The 17,846-nt window shown below is 40.0% G+C and overlaps 1 protein-coding gene across 2 annotated transcripts in view; it reads right to left on the bottom strand.

The window, feature by feature from the left end:
* The window catches only part of MYO3B (myosin IIIB), a 412,726-nt gene that overhangs the window by 362,733 nt on the left and 32,147 nt on the right, over positions 1-17,846 (bottom strand). For both annotated transcript variants that reach the window (XR_001137744.1, XM_012650712.1), the window contains exons 4-6: positions 15,160-15,264; positions 14,816-14,915; positions 11,614-11,690 (exon numbers count right to left, since the gene is read on the bottom strand). Coding sequence is in view for 1 of the 2 variants with exons in the window: in XM_012650712.1 (XP_012506166.1) it covers positions 11,614-11,690; positions 14,816-14,915; positions 15,160-15,264 (282 nt within the window). In the remaining variant the exon portion in view is untranslated. The remainder of the gene's footprint in view (positions 1-11,613; positions 11,691-14,815; positions 14,916-15,159; positions 15,265-17,846) is intronic.

Here is a 17,846-nt window from a genome sequence, read left to right as displayed (position 1 = left end):
ATGAACTGAAACTGAAGTATTTGGGGAGGGGTCTTTCATATTACAAAACTCAAACTAAGGCTAGAATTGAATCTACATTTTGTACACCGAGAAACTGCCAGAAATAATTTAAATTAGACTGTTCTTAGGAACTTCAGAAAGGTCTCTAATTAAAATGTAATATTCTACAGGTATCTTCTGCCAGGATTGTAATAGTCAGCCTTTAGAGAAATAAAACCAGGTTTAAATTTAAAACACACAGAGCACACTTGCACAACCAGCTTCCCTCCACAGCTAGTGGAGGGTGGAGGGGAACTAGTTTTAGATTTGAGGCCAGCATACAACACTGATTTTTACACTTAAATTCCACCAAAGCCCTGGGTAGATGTCAGTTATTCTTACTTGCATGGTAAGTCTCCTTCTCACACTCAGGACCAACATCCCCAGAACTCCCCTACGAAAGGTAAACCAGCCCAAATTTTGTGTGTCCTTAGTCCTCAAGAGGCTCCTGCAGGAGCACATTTGCTTGGAGGTCCAGTGCAATCCCACTGTCCTTCTCTGCTCCAGCAGCTGCCTCACATGGAATTGGACGCCGAAAGGACTTTGAGATTCACTCAGTCAACCCCCTTATTTTACGAAAGAGAAAACCGAGGTCCCTAGTGGGGAGTTAGTTGACTTGTCTGAAGTCACACAGCTGGTTCGTGGCCAAAACAAGAGCAAACGCCATGGTTCCCCACTACCCGCCTAAGTGAGGCATCCCCTGGGAATCCTTACAACATGGAGAATGCTGAGCCGCTGCCAAACAGATTCTGTCTTCAGTAAACCGCAGCCACAGTAACTTCACACTACCAGCGCGTAAGCACATTACCTAAGCACTCAGCAGATGGAGTTCTTGCCGTATCTCATTTCCCCGTCCCCTACGCTTCCCTCCTTGTTGCCCCTTTCCTTGGCCTGTTAGTGCTCGGCTTCCACAGAGCACAGCTGAGCAGAGTGACGAGGAGCTCTACAACTCAGTCCATTCTACAGCTTGTTAGTGCAGGTATTATTACCCCAGGCCAGGAAATAGATTCAGAAAGGTTAAGAGACCTGCCCAAGGTCACACAGCTAGTAGGTAATAGAATTGAAGCATGAGCTCACAATAAGAAACTAGTGAGGGGAAAAAAAAAAGTTTTTCTCCTCTGTGATGCATCTGAAAAATAGGAAAGGAAGCAAATCAAACAGAGTATCTGAAAGTTCCCACTTGGGCATACCCCTTTCTCTGCAAGTAGTCTCTTGATAGCACCATGCAAATCAGGATGTCCTTGGGAACGTCATGTGTTTCTATCTGTGATTCTGTTTAACTTTCTAAAACTAAAAAAAGTATGGAAAATACCTGGGACATAATACACCATGATAAGTGGAGGTAGGTCTACCTACCTCCACTTGCTCCTGCTTCATCCTACTCAAGGCTTCTCTGGGGTCCTATTCCTAATGTTGACTGTCCACCTCCCGTTTGGCTTGGGATGAATTCCCTTTCATGGGCTGAGCCTCTGTACTCTGGACAGGGCCACGGAGGCATTGACAGGAGGTCAGTCACCAGGTAATTTGAGACTCAGAGCTCAGGAAGAGCCAAGGTCGACTCTGACATTCCTTCAGCAAACACTTCTGCCCCTGTAGTAACAGAATCAGCTCTTCCCCTTTGGTGGATGAAGAAGGAGAAACAACAGATGCCTTAATCCTTCTCACCTCCCCAGAAAGGGGTGAGGACAGCCTGAAAAGTTCCAAATGTTCCTGGTGGCTGTTCCTTTGATGCTTCTTGCTTAGCACTGAGTGGAGGGAATGTGAGGCCTCTGCTCTGGGCCTCATGGGCTTCTGCACATCTGGGACCTGAAGCCCTCAGATGAGGTCCTATACTTAGACCACCAGGAGGAAAGTGATGACATGTCACCACCGCCTCCAGGGCCAGCCCCCCACCTCCACACTGATGCATGACATATGATTCAACCTCCCCACAGAACTCCAGCTGAGAGGGAGCTATTGCTGGAGCTGAGTGAAAAGCTGATGATACACACAGTCATTTCACCCTTGCCTTGGGCCCTTCACCCACCAGAGCCCTGAGCCCTGGGTTGTGCCTCAGGGCCTTAGAAGGCAGAACCACTCTGCAAATGTACTCACGGTCAGACCCAGAAGGGAAAGAATCTGTTTCTTAGAGGCTAACACACAACACCTGGGGAAAACCAGGGACCAGCAAAAAGCTACAGAATCTCAGAGATAAATGTTTCTGGGGAAAGCACGCAGGTCTTCCACCCAACAAGCTAAAGTTCTAAACCTCTCACTTGACTCTCCTGAACTCCCAAATCCTGCATTCCTCACGGTGATAAGATTGGCAGTTGGGGTCCCAAGAATCCCCAGTCTTTAAAAGACAGCCAGGTAAAACGGACCCTAGAGACCACGTCATCATCATCACTTCACCCCTACTAAGAGCTCAGTGAGATCCCACCTTCATTGTTCGTGGAACACCAGAGCCACAGAATACAAGAGTTGGAAGAGGCCCTTCCCCCTAAAAACTGCAAAAGTTCTCTGTAAAATAGAAAGGCTTGCAGGCAGAGACTACCTAAGCCAATCTCTTCTTTTCACAGGTGAGAACGGGCTAGGCAGAGGTAGGGGTAGGTGCAATATATATATGCCACCAAGTTTTAAAGCACTTACTATGCCAGGTACTGCCCCAGATGCTTTCAGTACATTATTTCATTCTGACTTTTGAGGCACTTAACTCTTTTAACTTCTCGCCATTTTACTCAGAAATACAGAGTAACTTGCATGAGTAACTTGCATGAGGTAGTGGTTAAGTGGGTAAACAAGTATCTATGATTTGTTCTTAGATCTGACTCCAAAATCTGTGCTTTTTTCACCTAAATTGAACCCATATTAAAATAACTCAACCACAAACACTTTTTAGAAAATGAGTGGCAGAGCTAAGACTAAAATTCAAATCTCCTAATTCAATCCTGAAGAACTTTATTTTTCCAGATTCTTCCCTTTAGTCATTAATTACATTGGCTTCTAATGTCATGTCGAAACATTATATTTTCCTAACATATTAGGAAGGATAATTCTTATCTAACATAACTGGAAAATTTTAAAAAACCCTAGATTCATATCTTATCTTGTACACTGGTGGTCACAAATAGTTTGTTGTCATATAGTGGTTAAGAGTGAGGAATTTGGAGCCAAATATCTGGGTTCAAATTCGAGTGGCATCACCTAATAAATTGACAAAAATGGTTACTTTCTGTGACTTACCTATTTTATCTAAATCATTGGACTAGTACTAGTATTGACTTTTTGGCATTATTGTGAGAACTATAAATGAGTTAATACACATAAAGCACTTAGGGCCTGGCATATAGTAAGTACTCAATAAATACTAACTCTTATTTGGGAACCAAACCCAACAGCTAGAGCTTAGGGAACAAAATGGTAACACTGACAATAATAATATTTCAGCTCTGTAGTGTTTTATGGTTTTCTCAGCTCTTCGACACAAAATATCTCATTTGTCATCTCTAGGCCTGGCAGTGCCAAAGGAAATAGCATTATTGTATCATTTAGCTAGGAACCGCATAATTAATGAAGACAAGAGTGATTGCAAAAAGCCTGTAATATTTCTGCATTCGTGTAAGCTGGTTGTTATGGCAACGGTCCCATCAACGACCCTTTGCCAGGCAGAAAGAGACCCATTTTTGGAACCCTCATAGCACATCTGTTTCTCTGCTCAGCTGATTAGCTCTTGTTTGCAAGAACAAGCAGATGGAAGTAAAAAGGGAAAAAACATTTCTAAAAAGAAGCAAATTTTTATTTTATCCACAAGTCTGTTTTCCAATACAGAAACAGACCTTTAGCTGTTTTAGGAAGACGCTGAGTATACTGGATCCTTAATACACGGGTTGCTTCTTGCATTGGTAGGATTGCAAAGTGCAGTGTCAATTATGGATGATAGGGCCTTCACGTACACCATCTTTTAAAATGATGTATCTCACACTCCAATTTCAGAGTATCCTTTTACCATATCTCTGCTTATCTTTGTTGTATGAGTTGTCTCGGCTGGTACACATTTTCCACACAGAGTACCCCATATAAATACATTGTAAAGTGAAAGAATACAAGTATCCTCTCCCTGTCTTGGTTTCTTCATCTGTAAAATGGGACTCGTGTTCCTATGCTCTCTGAAAAGCCCAGCTGTTTCAACACTTACTAGGTACGTAAATTTGGGCATGGTACCTCCTACAGCTCTTTAAGCCTCACTTTTCTCAGTGCTATAATGGGGGAAATAATATCTACTACTGAGAGCTGTTTATGAGAATGAAATAAAATATTTTCAAAGCCCCTTATACAATTCCTGGTATATTAGTCACTTCTCAGTAAGTGAAAGTTTCCTTCCTACTATACACTTGCTTAGCAAGCACAGTGTTCAAAATACCTGACAATCAGTTGGCACGTGGCACTGGCCATTAGAAGGTAGATCAGCGGCAGCTGGCCCTGGAGGCTCGCCCCTTGTCAGACATACCTTTCCGCCTGTAGTTGCTGGATCATTAGGAAGTCAGGGGTGTCTTAGGGAAAGAAACGGGGCACCTCTTGTGGCTGAGGAGCACTCAAGGGGCTCTGGACAGCAGCTATTTACCAACCAGAATGAAAATAATTTAATACTCTAATAACCAGCATGGCCACACAAGTGCACGTCAGCTAACTACATGGCATTATTTTAACACAGTTTACTGATGCCCTCGACGAAAGTAATAATGATGTCATTGGTTCTTTTTCTTGGATTTCAGTCATTTATAAACATTCAGTTTAATTTTTCCCTATGTGTAATGGTGGGAAAGGTAGGGTAAGTATCAACTATCTCTAACCCCCTGCCATCACTATTAATAAACATAAATTAGGTTTGTACCCCTTTCTGCCACAGAAAATTACCTGGCACGTGTGTGATGCAAATATTGGTTGAGCAATACTGACAGTAGACATGGGCTGTATTGGAAATCCCTTAGTTCAGTGCGTCACAAAATACGGATTCCAGTCACCGTTATGGACCTACCCACTCTGTGCTCATGGGCACTTGGCCTGGCAGAGCATTAGATTCCTTATCTATAACATAAATGTAATCATGCCTGACTGGCATCCTCACAGGTAGGTATATTTGTGAAAATTCTATGCAAATTATTCACATGATTTATTATAAGAAATTGGCTGTCAAGAGACAGTGGAGGAGAAAAGAGACAATAAACATGGCTAATAGGAAGACTGTTTTTTTGTTTGTTTGTTTTTGTTTTTTATGGTGGGGAGTTTGGATTAAGACAGTGGGAAAGGTGTGGTGGTATCATTTTATATTCATATGGTCCAATATTAATCTCCATTCTGAATGTGTATTACAGAATGTTTTTTTTTTAAAAAGAAAGAAAGTGCCTAAGATACAGGCTAAAGTCACAGGCCAGGAGAGCAGAGAGGATAAATCAGGTAAACAGAAGATTGAGGAAAATGACTATGACATGGCCAAACATTCCAGGAGATAATGATAACAATAAGAATAATAATAGTAAAAAAATACTTGGCCAAAAAATAGGCAGAATAGAATAAAAGTCTGAAGGTGTTGGGGGCCCACGTGAGAAGTCAATTTGGTATGCTTGGTACATCCAGAAAGAGCCATGTTTGCCTCGAACACCTGAGGCTGTGAGTGCATGTGTGTATGTGTATGTGTATGTATTTATGTAGACAGGCAAAGCTGAACCCTCTAAGCAAGCCAGTATCTTTAACATGCAGCCCTGCAGGATCCAAATAGTTGGCTGATTATCTTGGGAACTTAAATGATTTACTACAAAGGAAGGGTGCTAAGTACTTGGGAGGTTGTAATGAGTTGAAATTATGTCCTCCAAAAAAAGATATGTCAAAGTCCCAACCCCCAGAACCTCAAAATGTGAACTTATTTGGAAACAGGGTCACTGCAGACATAATTAGTTAAGATGAAGTCATACTGGAGTAGGCTGCGCCCCTAATCCAATGTGACCAGTATTCTTATAAGAAGATGGCCATGTGAAGACAGAAATACATGGGGAAAACACCATGGGACTACAAAGACAGAAACTGGAGTTACACAGCTGCAAGCCAAGGAATATCGAGGATTGTCAGCAAACCTCCAGTAGCTAGGAAGAGACAAGGCAGGATCCTCCCTTAGAGGCTTCAGAGGAAGCACGGCCCAGCTGACATCTTGGTTTTAGATTTCTAGCACCCAGAACTGTGGGATAATATATTTCTGCTGTTGTAAGCCACCCAGTTTGTACTATTTGATTATAGCAAACCTAGGAAATAAATATAGGGCTGGACAAGTCTTCAACCCCAAGATAGAAAGAGAACACACTTCAACTTCCTGGTTGGCTGTGAGAGCAGCCCCATGGTTATAAAGGGAAGCTTCTGTTTGTATCATGGGCTCTTTCACCAGCGACAGCTGGATCGCTGTAGCCACTACTGTCCCTCAGATACTTACAGGCAATATTGTCATAACCACCCCACAGTCAGTCCCTGAACAATGAAGCCATGCTGGCAGCGTTCATAGCCAGAGAGATTTAAGAATCTGGGTTTTTGATGACTTTATTAGGTTGCCGAATCAACAAGCTCTGGAATCACCTACCTCTGCTCTTATTATAAGAAAAACTTAATTTTCTATTGTTTAAATTGTTTTGCTCAGGACACATAGTTTCTATGTCGAACTCTTTTCTTTCCCTCTTAAGATAATTGTTCCTGTAGCCACAGTATGCTACCCACATGCAGTGTAGTTTATAAAAAATTGTACTGATCTTAAACCAGGCATGGTAGCATGTACCTATAGTCCCAGCAACTCAGGAGGCTAAGGCAAGAGGATCACTTGAGCCTGGGAGTTTGAGACCAGCCTGGATAACACAGTGAGCCCCCCATCCCTAAAAAAGAAAAAACTGTACCGATCTTGATTTTTAGATTAACCTTTCACTATGCCAGGCCATTATCTCCCCAGTAGTATTGTTTCTAAGTACTAAAATACTAAGGGTACCCCACAGAATTCTTCTCCTACATTGCTGAGTTGATAGTGCTCTACCAAAATTTTTCAACTTTAGTAGTGTCCAAATGAGGCAGTGAGAGGAAATGAGTAGAGAGGGTTGACAATATGATAGTCAATTCATGCTGCAGCTTTGAGCTGCCCCAGTGAACTGTGTGTCTTGACTGCTCAACATTCGACTGTGGTACGGTCACATTCCATTAGCTACCTGGCTCATAGTATAGACTATTTGAATTAAATATTACAGTTACTCAAGCTTGTGAAATAAAAATGGAAATAAAAATGGGGAAAGAATAATTTGGTTCAATTTCTCAAAAGTAAAATAGGATCAAGAATCTTTCCATTGCATTTAAAAAATAAAAGTACAAGTCATCTGCAATGGTTTTATTCTACTGGCATTGGTGTTGCATGCCATGTTGCCATATTTAATCTAAATACCACTTATTCACATAAACAGAAGTGAAAGCTTGTTAAGATTAATATTCTATGTAGGCCATCACATGAAGACAGTATTGATTTGAACCATTACTGAGTATACTTTCAAGGACTGCTCTTGACCCAAAGCATTGCTCACAGTGGACAGTATAAATGTTTGTTCAATTGAACTGACAAATGGAAGGTTGTTCTTTTGGACATTCCTATGGAGGATTATGGAGCAAAAAGAAGCTTTGTTGGAAAAATTAATTCTCCATTTGGAAAATAAAAGTATGAGGATGGTGCCGGCCTGAGTCTGAAGAACTGCATGCAGCCTGGGTCCTGGAGCATATTGGACATGAGCACACGTCCTGTGAGAATTCTGCACTGAGCAATCAAACACTTGCTCCTGAAAGGTGCCGTCAAGGTCTCCACACCCTAAATTGCCTACTCCTCAATTTACCCACAGCAACAGGCAGGATGCAGTGCTGGCTTTACCCTGCTGAGAGCGGAACTAGTTCCAGGGAATCTGGGCAATAGGTGCTCCCCATAAACCACTAAACTGTCCCCTATAGAAACACTCCACACACTTTATTCAACCCATCCGAAGTTGGAAAATCAGAAACACCTCCTAATAAATGTACAAAGCCAAGGGCAGGCTTCCCTTAATTATATTTTTTGATTCTGAAAATACCAGTTTGCTATGTTTTAGAAGAAGAACACCATCTTCCACGTTATGACAACCCAAATATGAGTTGAGTGACCTCAGGTACACTTTCCTTTCAGAATAGATCAATCAAAATCTACAGAGAAATTTGCTAATACCGACAGTGGTAAAGCCCTCCTCAAAGTGCCCTCCAAATTCATCATATCCCTTTTTGGCTTTTTTTACCAACATATTCATTTATCCAACAGATATTTTTTAAGCACCTATTCTGCATTAAATACTATATTAAGAGCTGGGCATCCCAAGTCCCTGCCAGAGCTTAGAATCCAGTTGGGAGACCTGCCTGCCAGCAATTACAATGCAGGGGTGACAGTGTGCTACTGGAGGCTGTAAGGCTGCAGTGGAAATTTAGGAATAGCAACCTCAATGTCAGCAAGAGATTAGGGAAGATTTCCTAGGAGAGCTGGCATTTGAGACTTGAAGATAAAGAAGGAATTTTCCAGAGCTCCGAGGGCCATTCTGGAAGCTATAACAGTATACCAGCAGTTTAAAGGAATGACATATCTGTAGGGATTTGGAGAGTTACCTGTTGTTCACTACTGTTGGAGCATTAAAAACAAGTAAGTTGGGGAAAGTAATCCAAAATGAGGCTGGATAGATAGATAGGGGCTGGAATATGAAGGGCTTTGTTCACAGTCCGAAGGAGTTTGGACTTTATCCTGCAGTGTTTCTTAAAATGGAGTTCACAAAGTCTCTATGAAAACTTTGTCTTTGGTTTTGTTTTAATGATAATTATATTAATAATTATAAAAATAATAATAGGGGAAGGAGGAGTGAAAAACATCTTCCAGATTATCCAAATGACCATTTGCCACACAATTTTAGTGTCCATATTATGTTTGCTATTAAGTTAGCATCAAGCCAATAGAGATGTAACAGTTGGAGGTCAAAGGAAATGCTGTTTGAACAAAGAGATCATGCTAGCTGAAATAGAGTAAAGCCATAGAGCTGAGTCACTACAGGGTACATGGTAATAGTTATGCCAGACTCAAAATAATCCATGCTACTGTGCTCTGAAACATAATCACACTGCAAAGGACAGCTGAGCTCCACAAAACAGTGTCATTTGTCTCATTAAATTAAAGTTGCTTACTTGAATGTCCCTGGCTTTGTAATAGTTTTCTCATAACATTAGGTCATTAAACATGAAATTTCCGATTTTGAATCAAAGCGTAGTTTATTATGTCTCAAACAAGGGGCGGTACAATTAATCAAAGTATGCGCCTAAACTATTGACACAGTTTTGCCATCTTAACAGTAGCTTGTTTATGTCAGCAGCAAAGAAGCCTGGAAAGCAGGTGGTGATTAAATTGTGAAAGGTGTTTTCCACAGTCTGTTGAGAATTGAATATTTTTCCTTGTAAGAAGTGCTCTAAAGCCTGGAAAAAGTAGTAGTCAGTTGGTGCAAGGTCTAGTGAATATGGTGGATGACAGAGATTTTCCAAATCCAGCCTCTGTAGATTGAGCAACATTGTTTGTGTGACACGTGGTTGAGCATTGTCTTGCAAGAGGATTGGCCTGTCTCGATAGACCAATCTCAGCTGCTTAATCACAAACGTCCTCATCATTTCATCTAACTGGTTGCAGTAGACATCCTCTGTAATCAGTTGACCAGATTTCATGAAGCTGTAGTGGATAATATCAACACTGAACCACCAAATAGGCACCATTAGCTTTTTTTTTTAATGAATATTCAGTTTTGGACTGTGTTTCGGCACTTCATCTGTATCCAACCATTGTGCCAAATGCTTGCAATTGTCAAAAGAATCCATTTTTCATCACTTGTAACAATATGATGTAGAAATTGTTCACCTTTATGTAATGATAGCAAACAAAGGCAAGATTCGAGACGATTTCTCTTCTGATGCTCATTTAATTCATGCAATACCCATCTATCCAGCTTCTTTACCTTGCTGATTTGTCTCAAACGGTCCAATATTGTTGGAATAGTAATGTCAAACCTTGCTGCTAATTCATGCATAGGTTGAGATGGATTCACTTCCACTATAGCTTTTAGCTCATCATTATCCACCTTGGTCTCAGGTCGTCCATGTGGCTCATTTTCAAGATTAAAATCGCTAGAATGCTACTTCTCAAACCATCAATGTACTGTGCATTCATTAGCCACATCCTTCCCAAATACTTGGTTGATATTTTGAGCTGTCTGCACTGCATTGGTTCCACAGTGGAATTCATATATGAAAATAACTCAAATTTCTTATTTATCCATGATTTCACAAAAATTGCTCTAAAAAAATTTGAAAGATAATCACAAGCCAAACTGTGTGTTTAAAAGAATAAGGATGTACCTTCACAATAAAAATAAAACAAGAGGTGTCAAAGTGAAATGTCAGAGATATCAATAATCAAACTTAGTACTTAAGGAAATCGGACATTTCATACTTAATAACCTAATACATGTTTTTCCTTTTGGTTTTATAGTTCTACAAATGTGAATGACAAGGGGTTTATATCTAGTTTCATGTTTTTTAAAACCTATTTTAAAAACACTTCTAAGATTTAAGTAAACACTAGAATCTGTATGGTTTTTCTTTTTCTTTAAAAGGGGTCTATTACCCAAGTAAGAAAGAGAGGGCCATAGGGACGATGGGGAGTCACCGAAGAAATCTGAGCAGAGATTGGTATGAACCAGTTACTCTGTTAGGAGACCACTTTGGCAGTCACACAGAGGAAAGACCTCCATGCTGACAGACTAGAGATGGAAAGACATCTAAGCAAGTGACCACCTGAGTCTTCTTACAAAAAGAACCATTTGCTTAATCTCAGAGAGCTGCTCTCAAGCAAAGGTCAGCATACTGTGTAATTAAATGCTGACCTGACAAGGAAAAAACTGCACTGGTGTTTCAGGGCATGCGTTATCTGGCCAGAAGGTTCCTCAAATTTCAACATGCATCATTTCCCGGAGAGTCCTGTGATGATGCCAGAACTAAATTAGGACCAAATCCCATGTTTTACTACAGAGAGCCAACAAAGTACACAAGAGAAGTTGCTATGTACATGGTACAGAAAACAACGAGGACCATTGCATATAGTTCTGTAGGACAGTTGGAGATGAAATCTGGCTCTTCACCAGGTTCATATATCTCAGGGGCTATACCTATCCAGCGAAGTTGACTTTTTCTAATTTATACAAAGGCTGGATGAACTTGTCAAGTCATGACCCTTGGAGAGGGCTGCATCTTCTGAAGGGAATACATTTTTCTAATTTCACCCCATGGGCTAGCTATGACTCAATCTTGCTTTTCTGAGATTAAGTCTCATCAGGATCACTCACAAATTAGAACTCTCACAGTTCAATGAAGAGAAAAGATTTTCTCCTCCCTGAAAATTGGGGACAGCATATGACTTGCCATAAAAAGGCATAGTACCAAGGCACTCAAAAGTGCAAAGAACTAGATGTTCCTGCTTACCTCAGGGGCCATCCAGAATGGGGTGCCAACTGACGTGTTTCTCCGTAGACGTGTACTGGTGAGTTGAGCTGAAACGCCTACAAGAGTATCAGAATTCAGCAGTGAGCAGAGGATGATGCTAGACCAGGGGTTGGCAAGCTTTTTCTATAAAAGACCAAATAGTAAATATTTCAGGCTTTGTGGGCCATTTGGTCTCTGTCACAACCACTAACTCTGCTGTCATAGTGCAAAAAAGCAGCCACAGAAAACACATAAAGGAATGAGAGTGGGTGCATTCCAATAAAACTTTATTTATGGATGCTGAAATTTGAATTTCATGTAATTTTCACATGTCACAAAATATTATTTTGTTTTTTTTCCAATCATCTAAAAATATAAAAACCATTTCTAGCTCATGGGCCCTACAAAAATAGGAGGTGGTTCATATTTGGCCCATGAGCTATACAGTTTGCCAGCCTGTGTGCTGGAGCATTTATCATTCTATCTAAATCATTATGATATTTTTTTCCTAATGAACATTCCTGTCCACAATGCTGCAAACTTGGAATCAAAGAAAAATATCAACAACTAGGATCAACAAAATATCTTCCTGTTATATTTCCAAATTATTTCAGGTGACTTGTTTCTTAATAAGGTGCTTCATTTTATGGAGAAAAAAGATTGGCATGTATTATCTATAATAGAGCATCAGTGTAGAAGTAAAAAGATTTCAGTGCCTTATCTTGCCTATAAGCCTGAAAACCCGGCAAGAAAGCTATATTTGTCAAATGGAATAAGAAAGTGACTAATAATATCATCTTAGGGCTCAATGTTGAGGACCTAAATTTGAAATAATTCCAATGTCCTTTAACCAGATCTCTTCTTTATACCACGTGGGAATAAAGTAGAAGTAAAGGTATACTGGATTAAGAGTCAATGTTTTCCATCTCAATTATGCCTTTTACTAATTATGTGATTGCCTCACCTTTGAGCTTCAGTTTCTTCATCTTCGAAATGGGGATAATGATAGTGAGACAGAGCAGGGTCTGCTCTTAAGGGCCTGCCAGGTCCCCCCAATCATGGAAATAAAGGAAAAATCTTGAGTCTCTTCAAGGGAAATTCCAAGCACCTAGCCAGCCTTGAAAAGTAAATGATTTACCTAATAAACAAGAAGATACTAACAATAGCCTCCCAAGCAAGCCAGAGTTGCAAGGTATTTTGGTTCGCTATAGAAACTAAAAGATAACATCTTATATGTCCTTGAGCTGTTGTTCAAAAACCTGCACCAGATAGAAAATGTGACCCACTATCACCTAGACCTCAGATAAGGGGGAACTGAGGATTGAACTCTGACCATCATTCTTTGCTCTATACTTCTTCCCAAGGGGCCTACAGAAAGTCATACCCATGCACCAAACCAATGTATAACTTCTGCTTTCCTGAAATGTACTCCTGCTTTTAAAAACCCTTACTTGTAAGCTATCAGGGAGTTCGGGTCTTAAGTGTTAGCTGCTGGTTCTCCCTGCTTGGTGCCATGCAATAAATGTCTTTTTCTCTTGCTGCAAATCTTGGGGTCAGTGTTTGGCTTTGCTGCGCTGGGTGAATTCGGTTTGGTAACAATAGCAGTCACACTTAACACAGAGGGTTCTTCTTAAAGACCAAATAAAAGAATGAATATGAAAATGATAGCACTTACGAATATAAGGCATTCTTTCATACCAAACAGAAGTCTAACTAACATAGCCCTTAAGAGAATTACAAGGGTTGCCACAATGTCATTGATGATGAGAACTTAGAAACCTGACTACTGTGAGTTCATTAGCAAAGGACACACCTTTGAGAATATCAGGCGTAAATGTGCCAAGGATCCCCAGGTTGTTTGGGGGGCAAGGGGTGGTTGTTGTGTTTGCTGCTTGCAGACTCTACTAGAAAGCCAAAGAGGGCTCTCTAAACTCTACTGGCCATGGCTAATTTCCCATTTTACCAAGTCTTCCACTATAATTTTGGTAAAAACAACTATACCTTCCTGGTTTTAGTTTTTAGAAATTTCTTTTGCAGCAACTAGAAATTCAGAATTTTCTACTGGAAAGATTAGGAACATTTACCCTCACGAAGCTGGTAAATAGATAAATTAGTATCAATTCCCATCTCGTCCTCATTCTTCTAACCTGCTTCCCTCACAACATATTTACTGCCCCCAGGAGTGTGTGGAAAACACATTCTAATGCTAAACATACAGCATATTATTGGAGCTAGATCATTCCTTATATAGAGAGAGGAGCATAAGACTTGAACAAAGTGCTCCCTTTGCTATTTTCCTTTGCTTGCTCTTTAGTAACAGACCAATATACCTAAAATGACTTCATTTATTTTTAAGTAATTTCTTCTGAGAAAATTATTCACTTACACATTTTGACACTGAATTCTTTCTTACCAATAAAACAATGAATATTTGAAATCGTCAATCTTATTTTTTACTATGATGATATTGATAACATTTTTAAAAGTGTTTCTCTAAATGTTTTCTCATTTTTGTAACAATGGCCTATTGTTGAACTCATTAGATGATTAAACCATTTAATAAATCTGAAAAGGAAAACCAAATGTTTGTTGTTTTGTGAATATCAACATAAGTATTGCAAGGAAATATTTACTCGTTCTCTGGCCTTAGGTGAAATTGCCCTGCATTTCCTCTCACATGTCCAGTTCCCGTTAATGTTTCCAGTTCAACCAGCCTCACATGTGTAGCAGCAATAATCACCATTTAGAGGGTTGTTAGCTCCCAGGCTCATAGGACTATTTTTACCTTCTGCTCACTGGGAGTAAATGTGCCTAAGGCTAGTGAAAGTCATTTAAAAAACCAAACCGCTTTCTCTTTTCATATGCAAAAGAAGAAATGACAAAATGTAAATTATAGACAATTGCCCTGAGATGTGAAATTCTTACCAGAAAACCAAAAAGTTTTCCTATCAAGTTGTCCTTTTGAAACACTTTTATTTTCTACCTTTAATAAAATTGCTTCTAAAGCTGAAAATAGATTAACAAACAGCATCTCCCAGGGTGATCCATCTGGTAAAACCCCCTGTCTCCAGGCTGCATTTGACTGGAAAAGTCCCTCAGCCTATGGTGTAGCAGAGAGGCCCCAGTCCTCTGAGATTGCAATAAATTGTCCCCTTTGGCTAAACTACACACATCAAGAAAACAAACGACAAGCAGTCATTACCAAAGTCAACGAGCTTAACTCCTCCTTCTGTTGTCAGAAGAATGTTATTCCCTTTCACATCACGGTGGATGATTCGGTTGTTGTGCAAATGCTGAAGGCCCTGCATGGCATCCCACCACCGCCAAACAACAGGAAAGAGAAAGGGGAAATTTACATGCTTATTTTAAAGCAATTACTCTACTATTTAAAAGTCTCATCAAAGTCCACAGTTGGCTACACCTTCCTACTATTAATAATCCTTGCTTATCATAGAACAGTTTCCCCATTATTAATAGGCAATGAGGATCCAAGCAATGGACAAATTGTCCCCTCAGCTGTCACCCCAGCTTGATGGACGTTCTTACCAAGAGGGCCCCATACAAGATGTATGAGATCATTGCTTCATCCAACCGCTGGCCACACCTGAGTAGACCTTTGACAAGCTCGGTGACTGATCCCCCATTACACAGCTGCAAGAAGAGGTGCCAGACACAGAGAGAGCAGGAGACCACATACAAAGAGAAAAGCAAAAGAAATTAAGAAAAAATGCCCACTGATTATAATTCAATATAGTAAAGTAAATTCGACTCAATATAGTAAATTTCCACATTGCAAGACTCTAGCTTGGAATAATTAGACTTCAAACTTCTATTACTCAGTCAAATCTAGTTCTTTGTGTGTGTGTGTGTGTGTGTGTGTGTGTGTTCTTTATTCGAGGTGATGATTTATGAGTGAAAGTACACATCCAAAAAGCTGACTTTTTAATTGCCAAGTGAAATATAATAGCACAAGTTATTATTTATAAATTTGAAAGAAAAAGCATATTTTCATATCAACTTATTGGATATCTTTCACTTTACATAAATATTGTCTGTTTTTTTCAAATGTGCATTTCAAGGATAAGAAAGGACCAGAAGAAGCAAGATGGATGCCTTTGATACATGAGAGGGAAGACATTTCAATAATTTCAAACCTTCCTGCCTCCAGTGCTAGTACTGCAGGCATCAGAAGCCCAACCAGCAGCTTTTTTTGGAGTTGTCATTGCAGGTAAAGTTTATGGGATGGAGTTGCATTATGAGTGCATTTCACCTTTTCATATTCAACTCTAGGCTCTCAGCAACTTTATGTTCTTCTCTCTTTTTTTCTGTAATTAGATACACTGCAAGATTATATTTATATTTGATCTTTGTTATACATTGTACATTACTGAAGTCTGAGTACATACAGCAAGTACATGATACTTTCTCAGCTATTTAAGGATTTTCAAAGATAATTTTTACTAACTGCAGAAGTCAATGTGCAGGTTTGGGTTTGCTACAAGCCATCTTAAATCAAGCGTTCTTAACTGTTTTGAGCAGGGCATGTAAATACCCTGAAATTGTAGGCAGCATGCTGTATATGCATCTTGCATTTTTCTGGGGAGAAAATTCATATTCTAAGAGCCATCCTTGACCTTGACCTTTAAAGTAGGTAAAATCCCTACTTTAAAGACCTAGGTTTCCTATTGACACTTTGAAATTTGGAAAAGAGTTAACCAGTGAAGAGCAGGTAGTCCCTGGGTTATGGATGCTTAAGTCAACTGACTTTTCTTAAGCAAGAAACCTAAGGGAGCACAGATTAACAGCTTTCTGAAAAGAAGACAACTTTTTATCAAGATAATAGCGCATTAGGATCTAGTTGACTCTAATTATGAACACTGCTACATTTTAATAAAAGGTGAGCAGATGTTTTTATTTGATACGTGTATCATTCCCTGCTATATATTTGACAGATACCTCATATGCATAATAATCAAGATAGCTGAGAAATGAATCTGCCCATGATTTTACCATTTAAATTGTTCAAAAGCGACAGTGTGTGACTAAAAATTTAACATAAAATTAGGGAATCTTTAAAACTAGCATAAAATTACTATCTCTTAGGAATGACTTAGGAGAGACCTAAAAGCAGTGAAATGCATTGAAGTCTGTGATTCCATAAGTTTGGGACTATATTAAATGGCCTTAAAATCCACTGTCTGCCAACTTCAGGTTTAACTTGCAACTCAACACCATGGCTCTGATGGCCCTAACACCATGGCTCTGATGGCCCTAACGTTGAGTGCCAGCATAATGTCTTCCAAAAGATTCCGTATTCTTTTGATTCTAACTATATCTTACATGACCTGAAAAGACAAATAACATTCCATGTTCAATCTAATACCCTCTTGAGCAGTGAATGCATTTTTGGTGCCATAATTTGTAGAACAGTCTTAAAAGCTAGGCTTTTGAGACATAAAATACTGCTCTTAGAACTTCCCAAACTAGATTGTATGTATCCAGAAACAAAAATAGGAGAATTGGCCACAGAACTGATGACCAGGGAAGAAGCCAGGACTTGGCATAAGGGAAGTTCTCACCTCACAAGAAAAATAAGAGCCCTTGAGGGGCTGTGGGCATGGAGCTTGGAGAGACCGAGAGGACAAGACTAGAGTAAGGATGCTCCTTCTGGGAGGAGGGTGTTTGTGGAAGGGGGTAATAATAATAAAAACTCAGTTTCTTATGACCCTCTCCCCACCTGGAAATCTAAGAGGAGACCTCATAACAGCAAGGGTGTGTCTATGTCAAGTGAAATGCCAGCATTACATGGTGAGGCAGACCACACCTGAGACTACAATAATCATTCCTTACAGCCTGCTCACAGCTTGTAAGAGATTCAGAACTTTATGTTCCATTTGGGGACCGGGGTAAGGTTAGAGTTTAAATAAGGACGAAGAGTGAGAACCTTATGATAGGAATGAGTGCCAGGGACCAGCAACCTCAAAGATACCAAAGACAGACAGTACAGTCCTATCATCACAAGGACTTGGTGGTCACCAAATGTTTCAGAGCCCCACCCCCGCTCACTGCTATGGCTTTATGTAGGCATCTGCTTGTACTCAGATCCACATGCCACCCAGAGAGAAGGGAGAGGAACGAGGGAGAGAAGAAACCCTAAAAAACTGAGTACTTATCCAAATGACGGAGCTTTGAACTGGACTATGAAAATAGGATACAAACACTGGAATTTGACC

Source organism: Propithecus coquereli, unplaced genomic scaffold, assembly GCF_000956105.1.
Source record: "Propithecus coquereli isolate 6110/MARCELLA unplaced genomic scaffold, Pcoq_1.0 Scaffold34, whole genome shotgun sequence".
Taxonomy (NCBI): domain Eukaryota; kingdom Metazoa; phylum Chordata; class Mammalia; order Primates; family Indriidae; genus Propithecus; species Propithecus coquereli.
This window is presented reverse-complemented; position numbering and strand designations above follow the sequence as displayed.